Here is a 14,821-nt window from a genome sequence, read left to right as displayed (position 1 = left end):
GTCCTTTTGTAAACACCCAGGTTCCTGCTCAATGAAGATGCCTACCCTGATGCAGACATTACTTTAATTTCCCATTCCTCATTCCAATTCCTCTTCTCCCTTCCTCTCCCTACTCCCTCGTCCCCTGTGTATGTTCATGAGCATCTTTTTATGTTGGCAATATTGACTGAAGATAGTCGAGAGCAGTTATGCATTTTGGAAGAATGTTAATCGCTTTGACACCAAAATGCTTTTCCATTAATGTTTTATCTGTTTTCCATTTAGCAAAGGAAGGGTGTTAATATGAAGCCACTTGTCACATACTACATAATGATTTTATCCGAAAAAATAGTATTTGTATAACTGTGCAGCTCAAATAATAGAAAAAATATAAACAGCGTATATTGGAGAAGCAACTTATCTACTTGTGAGCAGCAGAAGAGGAATATCTAATATGACTGCAGATCTGAATTCTCAAATCCTATTGAAGTCTAATTCTCTTACGTCTTTCTGTCCTAAAGTTGAAAGGTTTAAAGTTTTGACTTTTAGTTATACCATGTGCAATTTTCACTGCTAACTATAGTCAAATTGATCAAATAGGATTTTTTGATTTATAACCATGATGAAGATTTTCTGATATTGATACACTAATAAAATTGGGAGGTTGGTAATTACACTTAGAGGAATGTTTAAATTAAGTTATGTTATATTGTCAAATTTTTTTATATTGAAAAGTAACAGGAAATCTCTTGTTTGTTCAGAAACCTATCACAAGTCAAACATTCTTAGTAATTACCTGGGTTAGTTTTTGAAAGTTGATAAACAGCAGCTATGTTGATAAAGGACATTTTAGAGCTTTAAATGGAGGTACTGCCACTTATATCAGTCCCGGCATGATTTTGACAATGGAAGCTAGGTTCTTAGACACTTTGTTTATCTGAGTGTTGACACAAAATCACATCTAGCAAGCCTGCAGGTTCATGGCATGGGTTCCCACTGGCCTGAACTGGCAGAGTCCGGCATCTTCCAGCGAAATTCCCATTGTCAGAAGTAAGAATTTTGCTAATTTAAAAAAAAAAAAAAAAGAAAAATCAATAAAAGCAAGTCCAGAATAGCATTTTTGTCCCAAAACTTTAGTTATCTTGGAGCAAAATAAAGACCTTCACAGAAAGCAAGAATAGCTTATTCTCTCAGGTGGGTGGAGAAACTTTCATTACTTTTTTCTCATGCAGGAAGAAATTGCATGGGAGAATTTTCAGCTTAGCTGCAAACAAGCTCCCTGTGTGGAGGGAAGCACACAAACACATGCGAACAGACACATTTGAAACTGCAGGTGTCACAAAAGAAAAAAAACCAAACTAACATGTTTAAAACAACAGTTGTAAGGTAACCTGGGATTATGGTGAGAATACAGATTTAGTAAATCTTTGTATTATGTTTAGATAGTATGTACTTTATCTCTGCTCAGAAGAGGGTGTTTCACAGTGACATTTATTCAAATGTGATTACTGAGTCCAGAAATAATGACAGAAATTTTAATGCATAAATCTGCTGGAGAGAAATTTTAATGCAATAAATCTGTTGGAGAGAATTGCTAGAGTCTTACACAAGTTGAAGAAATCTGTATTTTGATCATTTTACTTTAATTATTTATATCTTTTTATGCTGCAGCGAACAGTCTTACACAAGATGTTAATTTTTATTTATTTGTGAAAAGAGCATGAAACCTTTAGAAGCTTCATGGACATGCTGGGATGCTGATAGCCCATTGCAAACACAGGTGTTTGAGAGGAAAGTAGATGTTTTCTGCTTTCTGATAAAGTTACTTAGCTGTTCCAACATCTCTCAGGTGATGCTGTCAAAAACAAACCCATCAAATAGCATAGGAAGATCTGGGACTCTCTTGAACAGCTCTAAAAAGATTAAAGGGAAAACCATGCCTGTTCTCACTATAATGTAGCAACACATATGGTAAGGATCAATATGCATATGCCAAAAGGGAGAGAAACAGACTGAACATGACAGAGAACTAAAAAGTTGATTAATATAACAATATATAAAGACTTAAAAAAGTGTTTTCTGGACTGATTTAAAGGAAAGAGTAAGTAATTTGTTTAAGACATGAAATTCTGTGCAGACTTTGGAAAACATATCGAAGTCAGACTGTGAGCATAACAAAAAAGATTGAAAAGTGTATTTCTGTATTTATTACTTGCGAGGTAAAGACATAAGAGACGTGATTGTGTCTTTTTAAAGATCAGCTCCCTGGGTATGAGTTTTGTTGTAAAGATTAACATATAGATAATTGCCTTGTTTTGAAAATTCCAGAGAAAGGAGGGGAGATGGAAGTGCTTCACACTGGCTACTGACAAACACAGTGCAGTTCACCCGTGATCCTTTGCACTCACGCAATTCTCCCCTTTCTTGCTAGAAGATTGAATTAACTTGCACCAAATTCTGTTTGTAAGGAAAATTCGTGCACCTTATGCTAAAAAAACGAGGTAGAGATAAAAGTTCGCAGTGCTTAACTTGCCTTGAAATCATTTTAAACACAAACCATTAGGAAACTGTTAGTTTGAAATTGTTTATGTGATCTTGCAAGGCTTTTAAAACATGATAACCATCACACTTTACACCTCTCTGAAAGGTTAGTTTAATCGTAGATCACACAAAATTGGTTTCCACAAATGCATAATGGTTCATGTGTCACACTTGAACTAAATGGTTTTTTAAATGGAGCTGAAATTATTTTGATGTGTACACATCCCCAGATTTTTTTTTTTTTTTTACAACCTTTCTTAAACCAGCCCCCATCAGGAACCATTCCCTTTAAGTCTCATTAATAATTCAGATGTTCTGATGACTTTAAAAGATCTATGGAATTGAGGCTTTTTTTTTTTAACTGCTTGACAAAAAGATAAATGAATGTAGAAAGAAGCGGTAGGAGTCTGGCAAGCTGTAGATCATCTCTGAACAGATTGTAACTTTATCATTCTGTCAGGAAGAATAATTTAAACCACTTAATCAGTTAGCTTCAGTGTGCAGGATGTAACATTATGAATTCCTATCGTCCAATCTGTTCAAATCAAAGGGAACTTAATTATAATAGGTAAGAGAGAGAGTGAGAGAGAGATGGGAGATTGAACATTGTTCAGATTCAGGCAACTTTAAGGGAGCAGGCAACTGTTTACCCTAATCACAAATGAATAGGATATTTTAGAAAAAAGTAAAATACATTTTAGAAAATGACAAGAAGAAGAATACAGTATTTTTGTTTACCATCCGTAATAAGCCACTAATGATTAATACAATTTCTTTTTTTCAATTTAAATGTTTTTAAAAAGCATATGCACAGGTAACATATCTTAAAAAAAAATATTAATTAAACCCTCATGAGTTTGGGGGTTGTTGTTGTCGGGGGTGGGGGTGTTGCATGTAGGTGCTTAAATTCCATATCAAGTATAAGTGTTTAAATTTCATATTCATGAAAGCGACTGAGAAGTCCACTAATTCTGGAAATCAATCCACTTCTCTAGAGGCCCTAATTTAGAAACTAGTTGCTTATTTTTATGCATTTATTCCCAGATATTTGTCCCTTATTCTTCCTGGTCTTCAAGTTTCTATTCTGTGCTTTACCTCCTGAGTTTTTGTGCTCAATAATTGGGTTTCTGAGGTGGATTTTGCTTTGCTTTTCTTATTTATTTAAAATGAACACTCCTTCCACTCCTGCCCTGATCCCAGCCCAGATACAGAAGCATTTCAGTGGTAAGCAAAAGTGGCAGTTTGTATTATGCAAGTGAGACACTAAAGCTTCTGGGTTCCCATTGAAGTTGAGATAGTGCATGCCTGTAGAACAGCAGCTTTGATACGCCCCAGTTGCAGAATTCCATTCCCAGAACCGTTTGTGCCCACTGTTCTGCACACTTACCTCTGAAATTTAGGGAAGGAGAGTGAGAATGGAGATCCTGTTCACAAATGCTTGTCAAAGCACAAGCATCTAATGGCTATAGGCCAAAGACCAAGAGTTTCTAAGTCTTTGAATAGAGCTATCGTGTGAAGTTGCACACCTGTAATTAAGAACTTACAGCAGCAATTGCTCTCGAAGAAAATTATTTTGCTTTACTTTTTTTCTTTTGTGAATTTTAAGAAGTTTTTCTCCATGCTTGTGTATGAACAATCCAATATAGCGGTTTCAATCATAAGCAGCGAGGGAATGGCTGCAATGCTGCAGCCTCTCAGCATCCTCATTCCCTCTCACATTGCTCCCAGTCCACACTAAATCAGTACCATAAAATTATTCTTATGATCATGGGAACAAGCTCTGCCCAAAAATATCAGAGGAACAGCTTCCCCTCTAATCTTCCCTTAAGTAAGTTTTTGCTTCCTTTGCCTTTCTGCCATTTATGAATACCAATCCATTCAGGAATAACTTGAGACCCTACTACAGTCATCTGCAGCATCAGGTATTTCCCATTCCCCTTCCCAAACTGGAGAGTTAAGCAGTGCCCAAGTAGCCAGGTTGCTAAAGTAGCAATATAGTGGCCATGCTGTGTGGGAATGCAACCATCTGGCATCATGGATGCCAACCCTATTTATTCTAGCACCAACTGCAGATAGTTCTTTACATTCTCCTGCATGATTTCTGAGCTAGTGGTAGCGACCACCCTAAGGCTGAGATGGTTCAGAGAAGCCTCTGAGTCTTTATGGTGCTTCTCTGCATATGAATTTACATGCTCTTTTCTGCATTACCCTTATCCCATCTGCTTTCCCTGGCTTCTCAGTTTAGCCTTTTATTTGTATAATTTTTTTAAATAAATGAGTCAGAGGGTGTTCACCTAAGCATGAAAAAAAAAAGCTCTCTTACATTCAAAAAGCAAACTACCATATTGACAGTTTTCTTTAGCTTCTACTATCAAATCTGCAAACACATCATCCTCCTTTCATGAAAAGTATTTTCAGAGGTATTAATCTAATGCACTGTACTGCTAGTAATTAGTCAAAGTCACCTTCTATTGATTGCCTTTTCTCTATAAACTTTACTGACTGCTCCCCTCTCCTTTTTTTTTTTATGTTTATATGTGTATGTGCTTCACTAATTAAAACTCTCATTTTCCTTCCTTATTCTGTCTCTACCCATTTTGCTCCTTAGCAGAAAAGAAATGGTTTACAGATGAGCCGGATAATGCCTATCCCAGAAACATTCAAATCAAGCCCATGAGCACTCACATGGCCAATCAGATCAATCAATATAAATCGACAAGCAGCTTGATACCACCAATCAGAGAAGTTGAAGATGAATGTTGACTCCTTCAAGGCCAGAACTATTTTTTTAAAGCCTGAAAAACTTCATGAATGGTGATGTGACATTTATTCCTCTTACATGCTGAACCACTGATGGAGAAGTTAAGAAGGGCAAGCTTAATGGGAAAATAAAGTAGACAGATCTTTGTTTGTCTGCCTTTAATATTGCTTCCACGTATTTTGGAAACTATTTCATTTATAAATGAACAGAATCAAAATTAGCCATGTATAGCCTCTAGCATCTTAAATTATTTTTATTTATTAGAAAAACTATATTTTTCTTTTTTTTTTCATTGTCAAGTATTTTCCCTTTAAAAATAACCCTGCATATGTGGCCAGACTCCTAAGAATTAAAAAAAAAATAATCCCAACAAAACCCAAACCTCAGTCTTTGGCTTAAAGGAGAATGATGGTCACAGTTATAAGGACATGTAATTAAGGGAGACAAATGATATATTCACTAAAAGGAAATTAAAAGGTCCAATTTGAATTTTACTAAATCAAAACAAGAAGACGACAAAAAGAAAGAACAGTTCACCAAAATGTTTCTTTACTGGAGGATGTGTATTTTGTTCAGCATTAACACCAGCTCTTAATAAACTGAACTTATTTATTTTCAAAGTTGAAAGTCATATTTTTGTACATGTAACTTTCTTCTGAAATATTCTTTGCTTTATTACCATATTAATTGCCAGTTCATGTTAAGGTCCAATCTCCCCTCCACACCCACTGTGTCTCCACCCCCACTACACATGCGCACACACACACACACACACAGAGCAGCCTGACATCCTCGATACCCTTCTGTGACATTAGCATAGTGAACACCACTGCCCTACACTGAGGGTCATGTACATGAGGTGCTCATAGGCAGCACTTGCTAAAAAAGGCAAATATGGCAGTTCCACTCCGTTTCCCATTAGTCATCAGCAGTTGCTTATTCCAAGGAGGCAAGCTTGGCAATTCCTCTTCTTTTGCCATGTATTACAGTTCATGAAATCTTAAGTTATAAGCCTTGTCATCTACCACATTTTGTTGGTTCATTACTTCAACATGCTGATGGCCTTGCATCAGTCTTGCTTATTTGGTTCAAATTCTTCCTGATTTGTTATAGGCATTTAGCTCCAGATCTTTGCACTTTGATGATAGCTCATACCTTGGCAAAAGGTACACCAAAACTGCTTTTGGTGAGTTCAGATCAGGATAAAAACTGGTTTAGCTTTAGCGCTATAGTCATCTCACAACATGCTGTTCTCAGTTAATTCCTGCACCAAGCCATTGCTTTTTTTTTTTTTAATTTATTTTAACTTTGATGGGACATCAGACATAAAAGTACAGTAATAACCAAATCAAAATAAAATAATGAATGTATTTATTACGATAACTTACAAAAGGCCTTCGATGGGTGCCTTTTGTGTCAGCAGTTTCACAAAGTTGCCAACAAGCTTTATAGCCACCAGACTAAAATTTGATGTTTCGTATCTGTGCTGCAGTATCTATCCACCCAGGCACTTGGTGTAATAACTGATTTAGTAATTCTCTCTAACTCAAATTAGCAACATCTGACAAAATTGTGTGAAACACAGAAGAAGAAAGAAGAAAAGGCTGAGCTAATAAGGATTAAAACAAAAACATAGGACCCCAGTCATTAGGAAAAGCAGATTTTCATTGTGCAAGTTAACTTTAGGCTTTGTAATTTTGCAGAATTGTAAACACCACAATAGAACATACTGTGGTACTTTTTTCATTAGAGAAGTATCAGTGAAACAAACAAATACAAAGCAGATAATAATGAATTTATTGTGAAAACAATTATGTCCACTATATAATCCAACCTTTAAGCTAAACTGTCTCAGCTTTAATGTTTGTACACTGGCTACAGTAAAAGTATAACCATACTAACACCTAATAGGCTTTATTCTGGAGTGACTTCTTGGACTGTGACTACGTTGTTTTTACATTTTGTAGCATAGGTATTTAAAGATGGTAACATGAATTGTTAACAGAATGTAAAATTGGATTGTTTAAAATATTTCACTCTCCTACAAAGTAACAAAACAATTTAAGCAATTTTCATTATTTTTTAGACCATGTTTAACCCATTTCACAGTCCTCAAAACAGAAGCTGATTCTGGTGAGTTCTTATGCTGCTTCGGCTAGTGACACATTATAATCTACATCCAGTTTCTGCATTGGGTCATATTAAGCCTTTACTTTGAAGTCAGTGCTCCTTTTTCATTTATGAACTGCATTCATATTATAAACAGAGTGGAAAAAAGAAAAGCTGGTTCTGAGCACAGGAGAATTTTTGAAATTTGTGTTCGACTTCACAAGTATATGTGATTTTTTTTTCTTATTATTTTTTTCTCAGAAGGATGGTGTTTAATGTAGGGGCATAGAATATTGTATCTTATACTTTTTATCATATACAGTGCCATTTCTGAGCGTCCTTCTTTCATAAGTGAGTATTCACTGGATAAAACATGAATCTAATGAATCTAATGAATCTAATACAACACTCCTATATAGCTAAGGTTTGTGTGTGTCTCTGTCTGGTTTAACACCCAAAAATATCATGCTGCCAACTGTACGTAAATAAAGGACAAGATCTGAATACACTCACACTCTCTCCCAGCACAGATAGCACCATATGTAACTATAGATAGAACGTCACCTGTAGAAAGCAAATGAGACAGAAACAGGTATAGCTATGGATTTGCATTTCACATTTATAGAAAAGCTAAGAGCAATCAATAATCTTTACTTGCTCCTCTTTTTGATTATCAAAGACGTAGGACTGACTTCTGGCAATTAGATGGAGGAGTACGTAGAAAACCTGTTGGAGATCTTTGATATTCAGCCATTGAAGACTACAATAAGGCCAGCACCAATATTTGGATATGAAGTTACATCAAGGCAAGTGGCTGAGAAAGTGGCCTAAGTGACAGCTGACACACCACATGATGACTGATGTAGAAATAAGTTTTTGATCTTTTCTAATAATTCTTACTCTTTTCTCAAAGGACAACAAGAGGAAAAAAAAGGAATTACAGCTCTTTCATTAATTGCATGCACAATTAATACAGACTAAACTTTTTTTTTGTTAACTCATGTGTTGGATAGTGTGTGTCTGTGTGTGTACGTGTGCATGTGTGTTTGCATATATGCATGTACACACATATATGTATGTGTGGTTATATATACACACATCTATATAGGGGTGTATATGTATTTGATACAGAGTCATCACAAGAAGGTGGTCATTCATTTTTTTTGGGGGGGAGGAAATGAAGAAAGACACAAAGAAAAAGAAAATATGTGACTTACAGACTAGCACATGGAGAAATTGTACCTACTGATTCCTCCTGGTTTGACCAAAAAAAAGCAGCCATTCCTGTTAGTTGTGTTAGTGGTGGCCTAACAGAACCTCTCTCACTGCTAAAGCAGATATGTACTCCTGGCTCCTCCTCACGCCCATGCACATTCCAGAAAGTCTGCTGTCTCTCTCTGTCTCATGGCTGTTATTTTAACTTGTCTCCTGAAGCCTACAAGCACTAAGATGAAAGGACAAAAACTGTCCTCCAGTGGGATGTTGTTTGAGTGGCAAGTGCAAAGCACAGCAGAAGTTAAGGTGTAAAGAAAAGATGTTCAGAGTCTAAATGCAATTTTTAAAGTATCTATGTGACTGTCTTACTGGTGCTTTTAAGGTGATAAGTATGTGATGTACTTATTAATAGGAAAAAAAATGCAAAGATTCCCTCATACTTTTCTAAAAAATTTCTAAAATGGTCACCTCTGTTTTAACAGCATTTCTTTAGAATTAGCATTGATGGTAAACAGTAGGAAGTTTATGTGGCAGGTAAAGAAAGTAAAACGGGTCATGATTCAGAGCTACAGGTTTACAGACAGTGCTGTTATTCCACCTCTAACACAAATGGACCCTGCATGCCCTACTAGCCCAAAAGCCAGAAGCATAGGGCCAGAGAGAGCAGGGGTTGAGGACACAACACATCCAGGTCCTCAAGCAAATGTAAGCATGTAGCTCTTTCCAATTAATCTTTGATGGGAAAGTCAGTGCTGCTTATACAGGGTGAAGGCCATGAGCTTCAGAATAATGAGGATCCCATGTAGCCTTATTAAGCCACATAGATGTCTTGAAAGAGCTTATGAGTCTTCAGCATCTTTTAGGCTGTTTTAGCAACTGGGTCCATACACGGAGCCAAGTTTAGCCATAGGAAAGATTTCTCTCCCCAACCCCGATTTTGAATTTTAAAGAAAAAGGCTACCCAATGACTCAGGCAGCATGGATTTGAAAAGACTTAATTGGCCTCAGCCAGATGTGGAAAGGGGACAAGTAGCTTGCATGTAATGCACAAGAGACACTACAAAAGTCTATAGCCTTTTATTATGGGCTGATGGGTGGTGGCAGGCAAGGTGTTTGATATTGGGGTTTTGGGCCATTGTAAGGAAGATGTGCATTTCTTGAACTCTTCATAGAATAGAGGAATGAGTAAAAAGGGTGTTCTCATTCAGAGAGGACTGTTTATGTTGGCGAGTGCCTGTGTGCACATGTGTGCGTGCACGCACGTCCACATGTTTGGACTACATCTAACAGCTACTGCAATAATTGGCTGCATGACAAAAAAAGCAATAATTTACAAATGGGTAAATATGCACGTTTTCACTCCTTGGTCATTCACCAGCAAACCCATAAACATGTTAGCAACTGCCCTGCTCTAGCTGACTTACATGGTCTCAAAGTTAAACACAGAGCAGGTGCTTAAATGGTTTTATCAAGAAGCAGGTTCATAAGGGCTTCTGGATCCCAATGTATTTCAAATGAATATGTATTGAGGTCAGTGTGCATGTGTGTGTATGTGTGGTATTTTGTTATTAAAGCTGTTATCATTGTGAATTTCCTTAACACCAAAAGAGGTGTGTATCTCACCTGCCATTTCTAGTTTTATATGGGCTTAAACAAAACAACAAAGTTTGTGAAATGCGATGAACAGGACAAAGCAAAAACAGAAATCCTTTTCTTGTGTTACAGTGGATTAGCCTGGGAATGTCTGTCAAAGTCAATAGCAGAAGCATAAAAAAAATCGGGAAAGCAGAGTTCTTTATATTTCTTCTTTTATTTTCCTCTCCCTGTCATCTGAACCACAAATATCCCCAGTAATTGAACAAGCACTTTTAAAATTTTTCTTTTTAATATTATCTTTATTTTTAATTCTAAGAGTATTTTGAATAATTCCAAGGTTAAGGGATATAGTTTTTAAAATTTGTTATATATGCACACCAGTGTCCTAATATTCAGCAGGCATAATATTTGTAGTACTTATGTACTGAGCAATACTAGTAGGTATGGGTACAGTCCATCTGAAATAATGAATGGAATGGAGTAGATGCTTAGCTGTGGCCACTGCCTAGAATGGTACATAGGCCTATAGTAGTGACATTTATCAAAGCTATATTTATATAAGTAATTAATACATCTATTCTGCACAGATATTCTTTGCTACAGAACATGCAGCCATATCGAAACTGTGTAGTCTATAATGTGCAGTAGTCTATATAACCAAGGAGATTCCACTGAAGTTAATAGATAGGGCTGCTGGTCTAACGTATCTGTTTTATATAAAGGTGTACTACTGATAACTGTCAAAATGAGAAGGGGCAGGGGAAAGGAATAAAATATAAAATATAAAATACTTTTTGTTTTATTAAGAACAATATCTAAGAAGCTAAACAGAGTAACGCTGCATCTAATCAGAACATTAGTGAGGTTGAGAGAAAGCTTTTTACTGCTTCAGTCTATGCATTTTAGTGGAGATCTTTATAACAAAAATAAAACTAACCAACCACCAAAACCCACAACACAACATATAAGCAGTTGAATAGAAAACATTTTTCAGAAACCAAAAATTTGGCATATGAGCGTTTTGTTGACCAGACAGTAACTAACAGGAACGACACAAAAAATGTCAGCAGAATTTATCGCAAGTTTTCCTTAAGTAGCAGAATAAAAAAAAAGGTTGCTTCTGCCATGGTATAGCTTGGGACACACACGCTTAGCTGATGCAAATAATTTAACCTCTAGACAAAAAAAAAGAAAAGTAGATATAACTTTAACTTTTGCATTTCTGCAGAGTTCAGTGCTGATGGTGTTTTTTTTTCCTTCCTTCAGAAAAAAACACACAAATGCAAACACACACATATATATAATATACTTAATGGCTGCACATGTCTGTTTAGTTCTAATTTGGGAGTGGTGATGGGGGGGTACACTGAGAACCAGCTATCATCTTAACTTAAGAGTTCATCAAGAAAAAGGAGTATGACTTCATTGTTTTACTTTTTACCATCATGGGTTGGTGAGAGAGAACAAATGCTGGTGCTCAGAGATGATCTACCTGACTTTGTCATATGTAATATCCAGTGATAAATATATTGTCCTGTAAAAAGGGTTTGTACATAACTTGTACATGGTTTCATTTTGTATTTTTCTCAGATTAAAATTTATGTATTTGTGTTCTAAAAGAAGGAAAGATTGCTGTGTTTTCTTTTTTTCTCTTTGAGACAGGCTGTGTGTCATAAAGTCTTGCAACATGTATCAGCAAGTCATGAATAATATGAAATTAATGCTGTTAATACTTTGAACTTGGACTAACCAAGCTGCCTTTCTCTGTTGCTCACTCCCTAGAATCAGCTCCTTCTCAATAATAATTAATATCAGCTGCCATGAAAGATGCTGTGAGGTCTGCAAGTGAATAATTCTGCAGTAACAATAAACCACCGTAACACCAGTTATATAGTCAAATACAATTATAGTAGGGCAAATTTAGCTACTCTACATGATTGAATAGTTCATCTTATGGCACCTTTAGCTCTAATAGGTCAGGTTATAATGGCTTTTCTAATCTTTCATGTCGAGTACATTTAAAAGTTATTTGCAAGATTTGGACTATGCTTTTTCTATTGCAGTGCAGGAACTAAGTATAATCTTACATGGAACCAAATGTTTTGAAGTTTAAGAAAAACATTTTCTCCTTCTGGAGTCTGTAAGATTACATGCAAGTGGCTGGCATTCTGCTACTTAAAAATAGCCTTGGTATTAAAGTTGACATCATTAATCTGTGCAGCAGCATCACTGCAGTAATTTCTAATCAACCACAGTAGGATAAACTTTGATTCTGAATCATAGAGAGGAAAGAAGAAGAGCAGAGCACTGCAAAAATTTCAGTAAAGCATCCAAAGAAAGTACAGGTAGTTTATTCTGGCCTAACTCAAAGGTAAATAACGTGAAGTACCTGGTATAAAATGACCACACAGTTGGTTTCTAAGGAGATAGAGCATTTCATGGGAGGGAAATGATCACTGCACAACAGTGTTTCTGCAGGACTGTGGACAACTGTGTAACAAACTGGCTAAACACCACCATCAGTGAAGCAAATGGGTCTGGCCATCACTGAGTACACCTGCCAGAACTGTCCTTAGATACTCTCACTGTGGAAGGAATTTATGTACCATGAAAAAATGTGATGTCTGTCTAGAACTGTTCAATGAAAGGACTACTTTATGATAGCAAATTTTCATGAAGATGTATACTAGCTTTACTGTAGATGTTACTCCTCAACCTCATCCTTTCATGGTGTCAGGCACTAACTATTAAGCTTGACTTCTAATTACGGAGGAGAATGATAGCAAGGAAGTGAGGGACAGCCATATAAGTCACCATGAACAGGTACTAGTTTTAAGATGGAAAGATAATTCTTTATCACAGGTTTAATCAAGTGTCTGCTCCCTGCACAAGGCTCCATATCACAAAGAGGTATTTATCCATACATAGTCATCCAGGAATATATATATGTGCGCATTTGGACATATATATTTATACCTATGCATACATGTCACTACCTACTTTTTTTTTCTTTTTTAGCTTTTAGACTTCTAAAATGCACAGCTTGATGTAAAAAAAAATTAAATCAGACCTGGCCATAGAATAGCTACAGTAAGAATTTGGTTTGCTGTGTATCTACAGTCCTGTTACTCATAAGAACAAAGGTTAGGTTGTGCAGCACTCTTGCAGTTCCCCCAAAATACTGTAGTCATAGCCAGCAGTGAATGAAGAGGCTGCTCAAACCTTTTCTGGACTGTGAGACAGCCTTGCTACTCTTTCATAATACTTAAAATAGGATACAATTGCTTTTTGCTCTATATGATGATAAATACAAATTTTGTTATTTATTTTAATTGCATATGTATGGGTCAAGCTAGGAAGGTGATTTCATAAGCATAGCTTTGTGCATTGAAACAATCCTTTGCCTCACAGCCCAAAAGCAAGGTCAAACATTTGCCATAGTCGCCTACAGAAATGCAAAACCACATACATATGCACAAAAAATGAGCTTCTTTCCAGGACTCTCTCACTTACCACAACCCCCACCCCACCTGCATGCCCTAGGAAAAAAAAAATAACACTATTTTTAGAAAGACTGTAAATCTTCTGTCACTTCAAAGGTAGAGGACATTCAGGTCTATTTTGAAGTATTAAGGGAAAGGCAATCAAAGATCTTATAAGTGAGTCCTTAACCAACTAACAGTTATTATGCTTTATAGCCATCCCAGCTTTCATCATTGCAAGCTCACAGATTTTGCCAGCAACAGTGAAATAATACTCAGTTAATGAGTAAGGGATGAGTAAGTTAATGAGGTAGGGATGAAAATTTTGTGACAAGATGCAATGCTTTCAAAAGGTGAACAACATTTATTTTTTTTCCTAACCATGGAAGAACTCTACTTCCTTTCTAGATCTTACAGTTTAAAGGCAAAAACATGAGGGCTAACATTTGATTTGCTCTCTCTCTGAACCTTAACAATTAGAGAATTAGACAAGCCTAACATCTAAAACAGAAAAATATGAATCTTGTCGCCAGACTGTGGCTGTACAGTATCTGCTAAATGTGACAACTGTGTGCAGGTGCGTGCAGGGTATGTGCTGGGTTCAAGGACTTTAACTTCCACTTTAGTCATATATGGCACTGCAGTTGTGGTAATTAGTTGATGGCATGTCATGCCATTACAGAACTGCTTGCTAAACTGCACTAAACCAAAGTGCATCACAGTGCAGTTACATCAGGTGGTCTATATGTTGTACACTAAGGGAGCAACATAAATTGGAAAGCCAAATTTACGTAGAATCAGTTCATTTTCCCAATTCCCTGAATACAAGCAGAATGGACTGACACATGGTGTTTAAAAAAAAGAAAAAAGAAAAGAAGAAAGAAAGAATAAGAACATATCTTTAGGTGAGAAAGGAAATATGTGCATATAACACTCCAGTAGCCAAAATCCAGCCTTCTGAGCATTTTGTACAGGTGTGGATTTATTTTGTTATGTTTAGTGGTGGGATGCTTGTTGAGCAACAGCTGCCGATAGTGGGCTGTATCATTGAAATGTACTACCTTGTTAGAGGAATAGGTATATGTCAGATGAGTTGGTGCTACAGATGTAAAGCCCCTGCTTCTAATCAATATTGACT

General features: G+C 36.3%; 1 protein-coding gene across 1 annotated transcript in view; it reads left to right on the top strand.

Moving 5' to 3' along the window:
* KCNMA1 (potassium large conductance calcium-activated channel, subfamily M, alpha member 1) overlaps positions 1–6,043 on the top strand; it is a gene marked incomplete at its 5' end in the record, with an annotated part of 198,421 nt that extends 192,378 nt beyond the window's left edge. The window contains one exon of the mRNA XM_010179972.1: positions 5,132–6,043. Coding sequence (XP_010178274.1) covers positions 5,132–5,283 — 152 coding nt within the window. The remainder of the gene's footprint in view (positions 1–5,131) is intronic.
* Positions 6,044–14,821: the final 8,778 nt, after the last annotated feature.

This window comes from Mesitornis unicolor, unplaced genomic scaffold, assembly GCF_000695765.1.
Source record: "Mesitornis unicolor isolate BGI_N332 unplaced genomic scaffold, ASM69576v1 scaffold10112, whole genome shotgun sequence".
In the NCBI taxonomy this organism is placed as follows: Eukaryota; Metazoa; Chordata; class Aves; order Mesitornithiformes; family Mesitornithidae; genus Mesitornis; species Mesitornis unicolor.
This window is presented reverse-complemented; position numbering and strand designations above follow the sequence as displayed.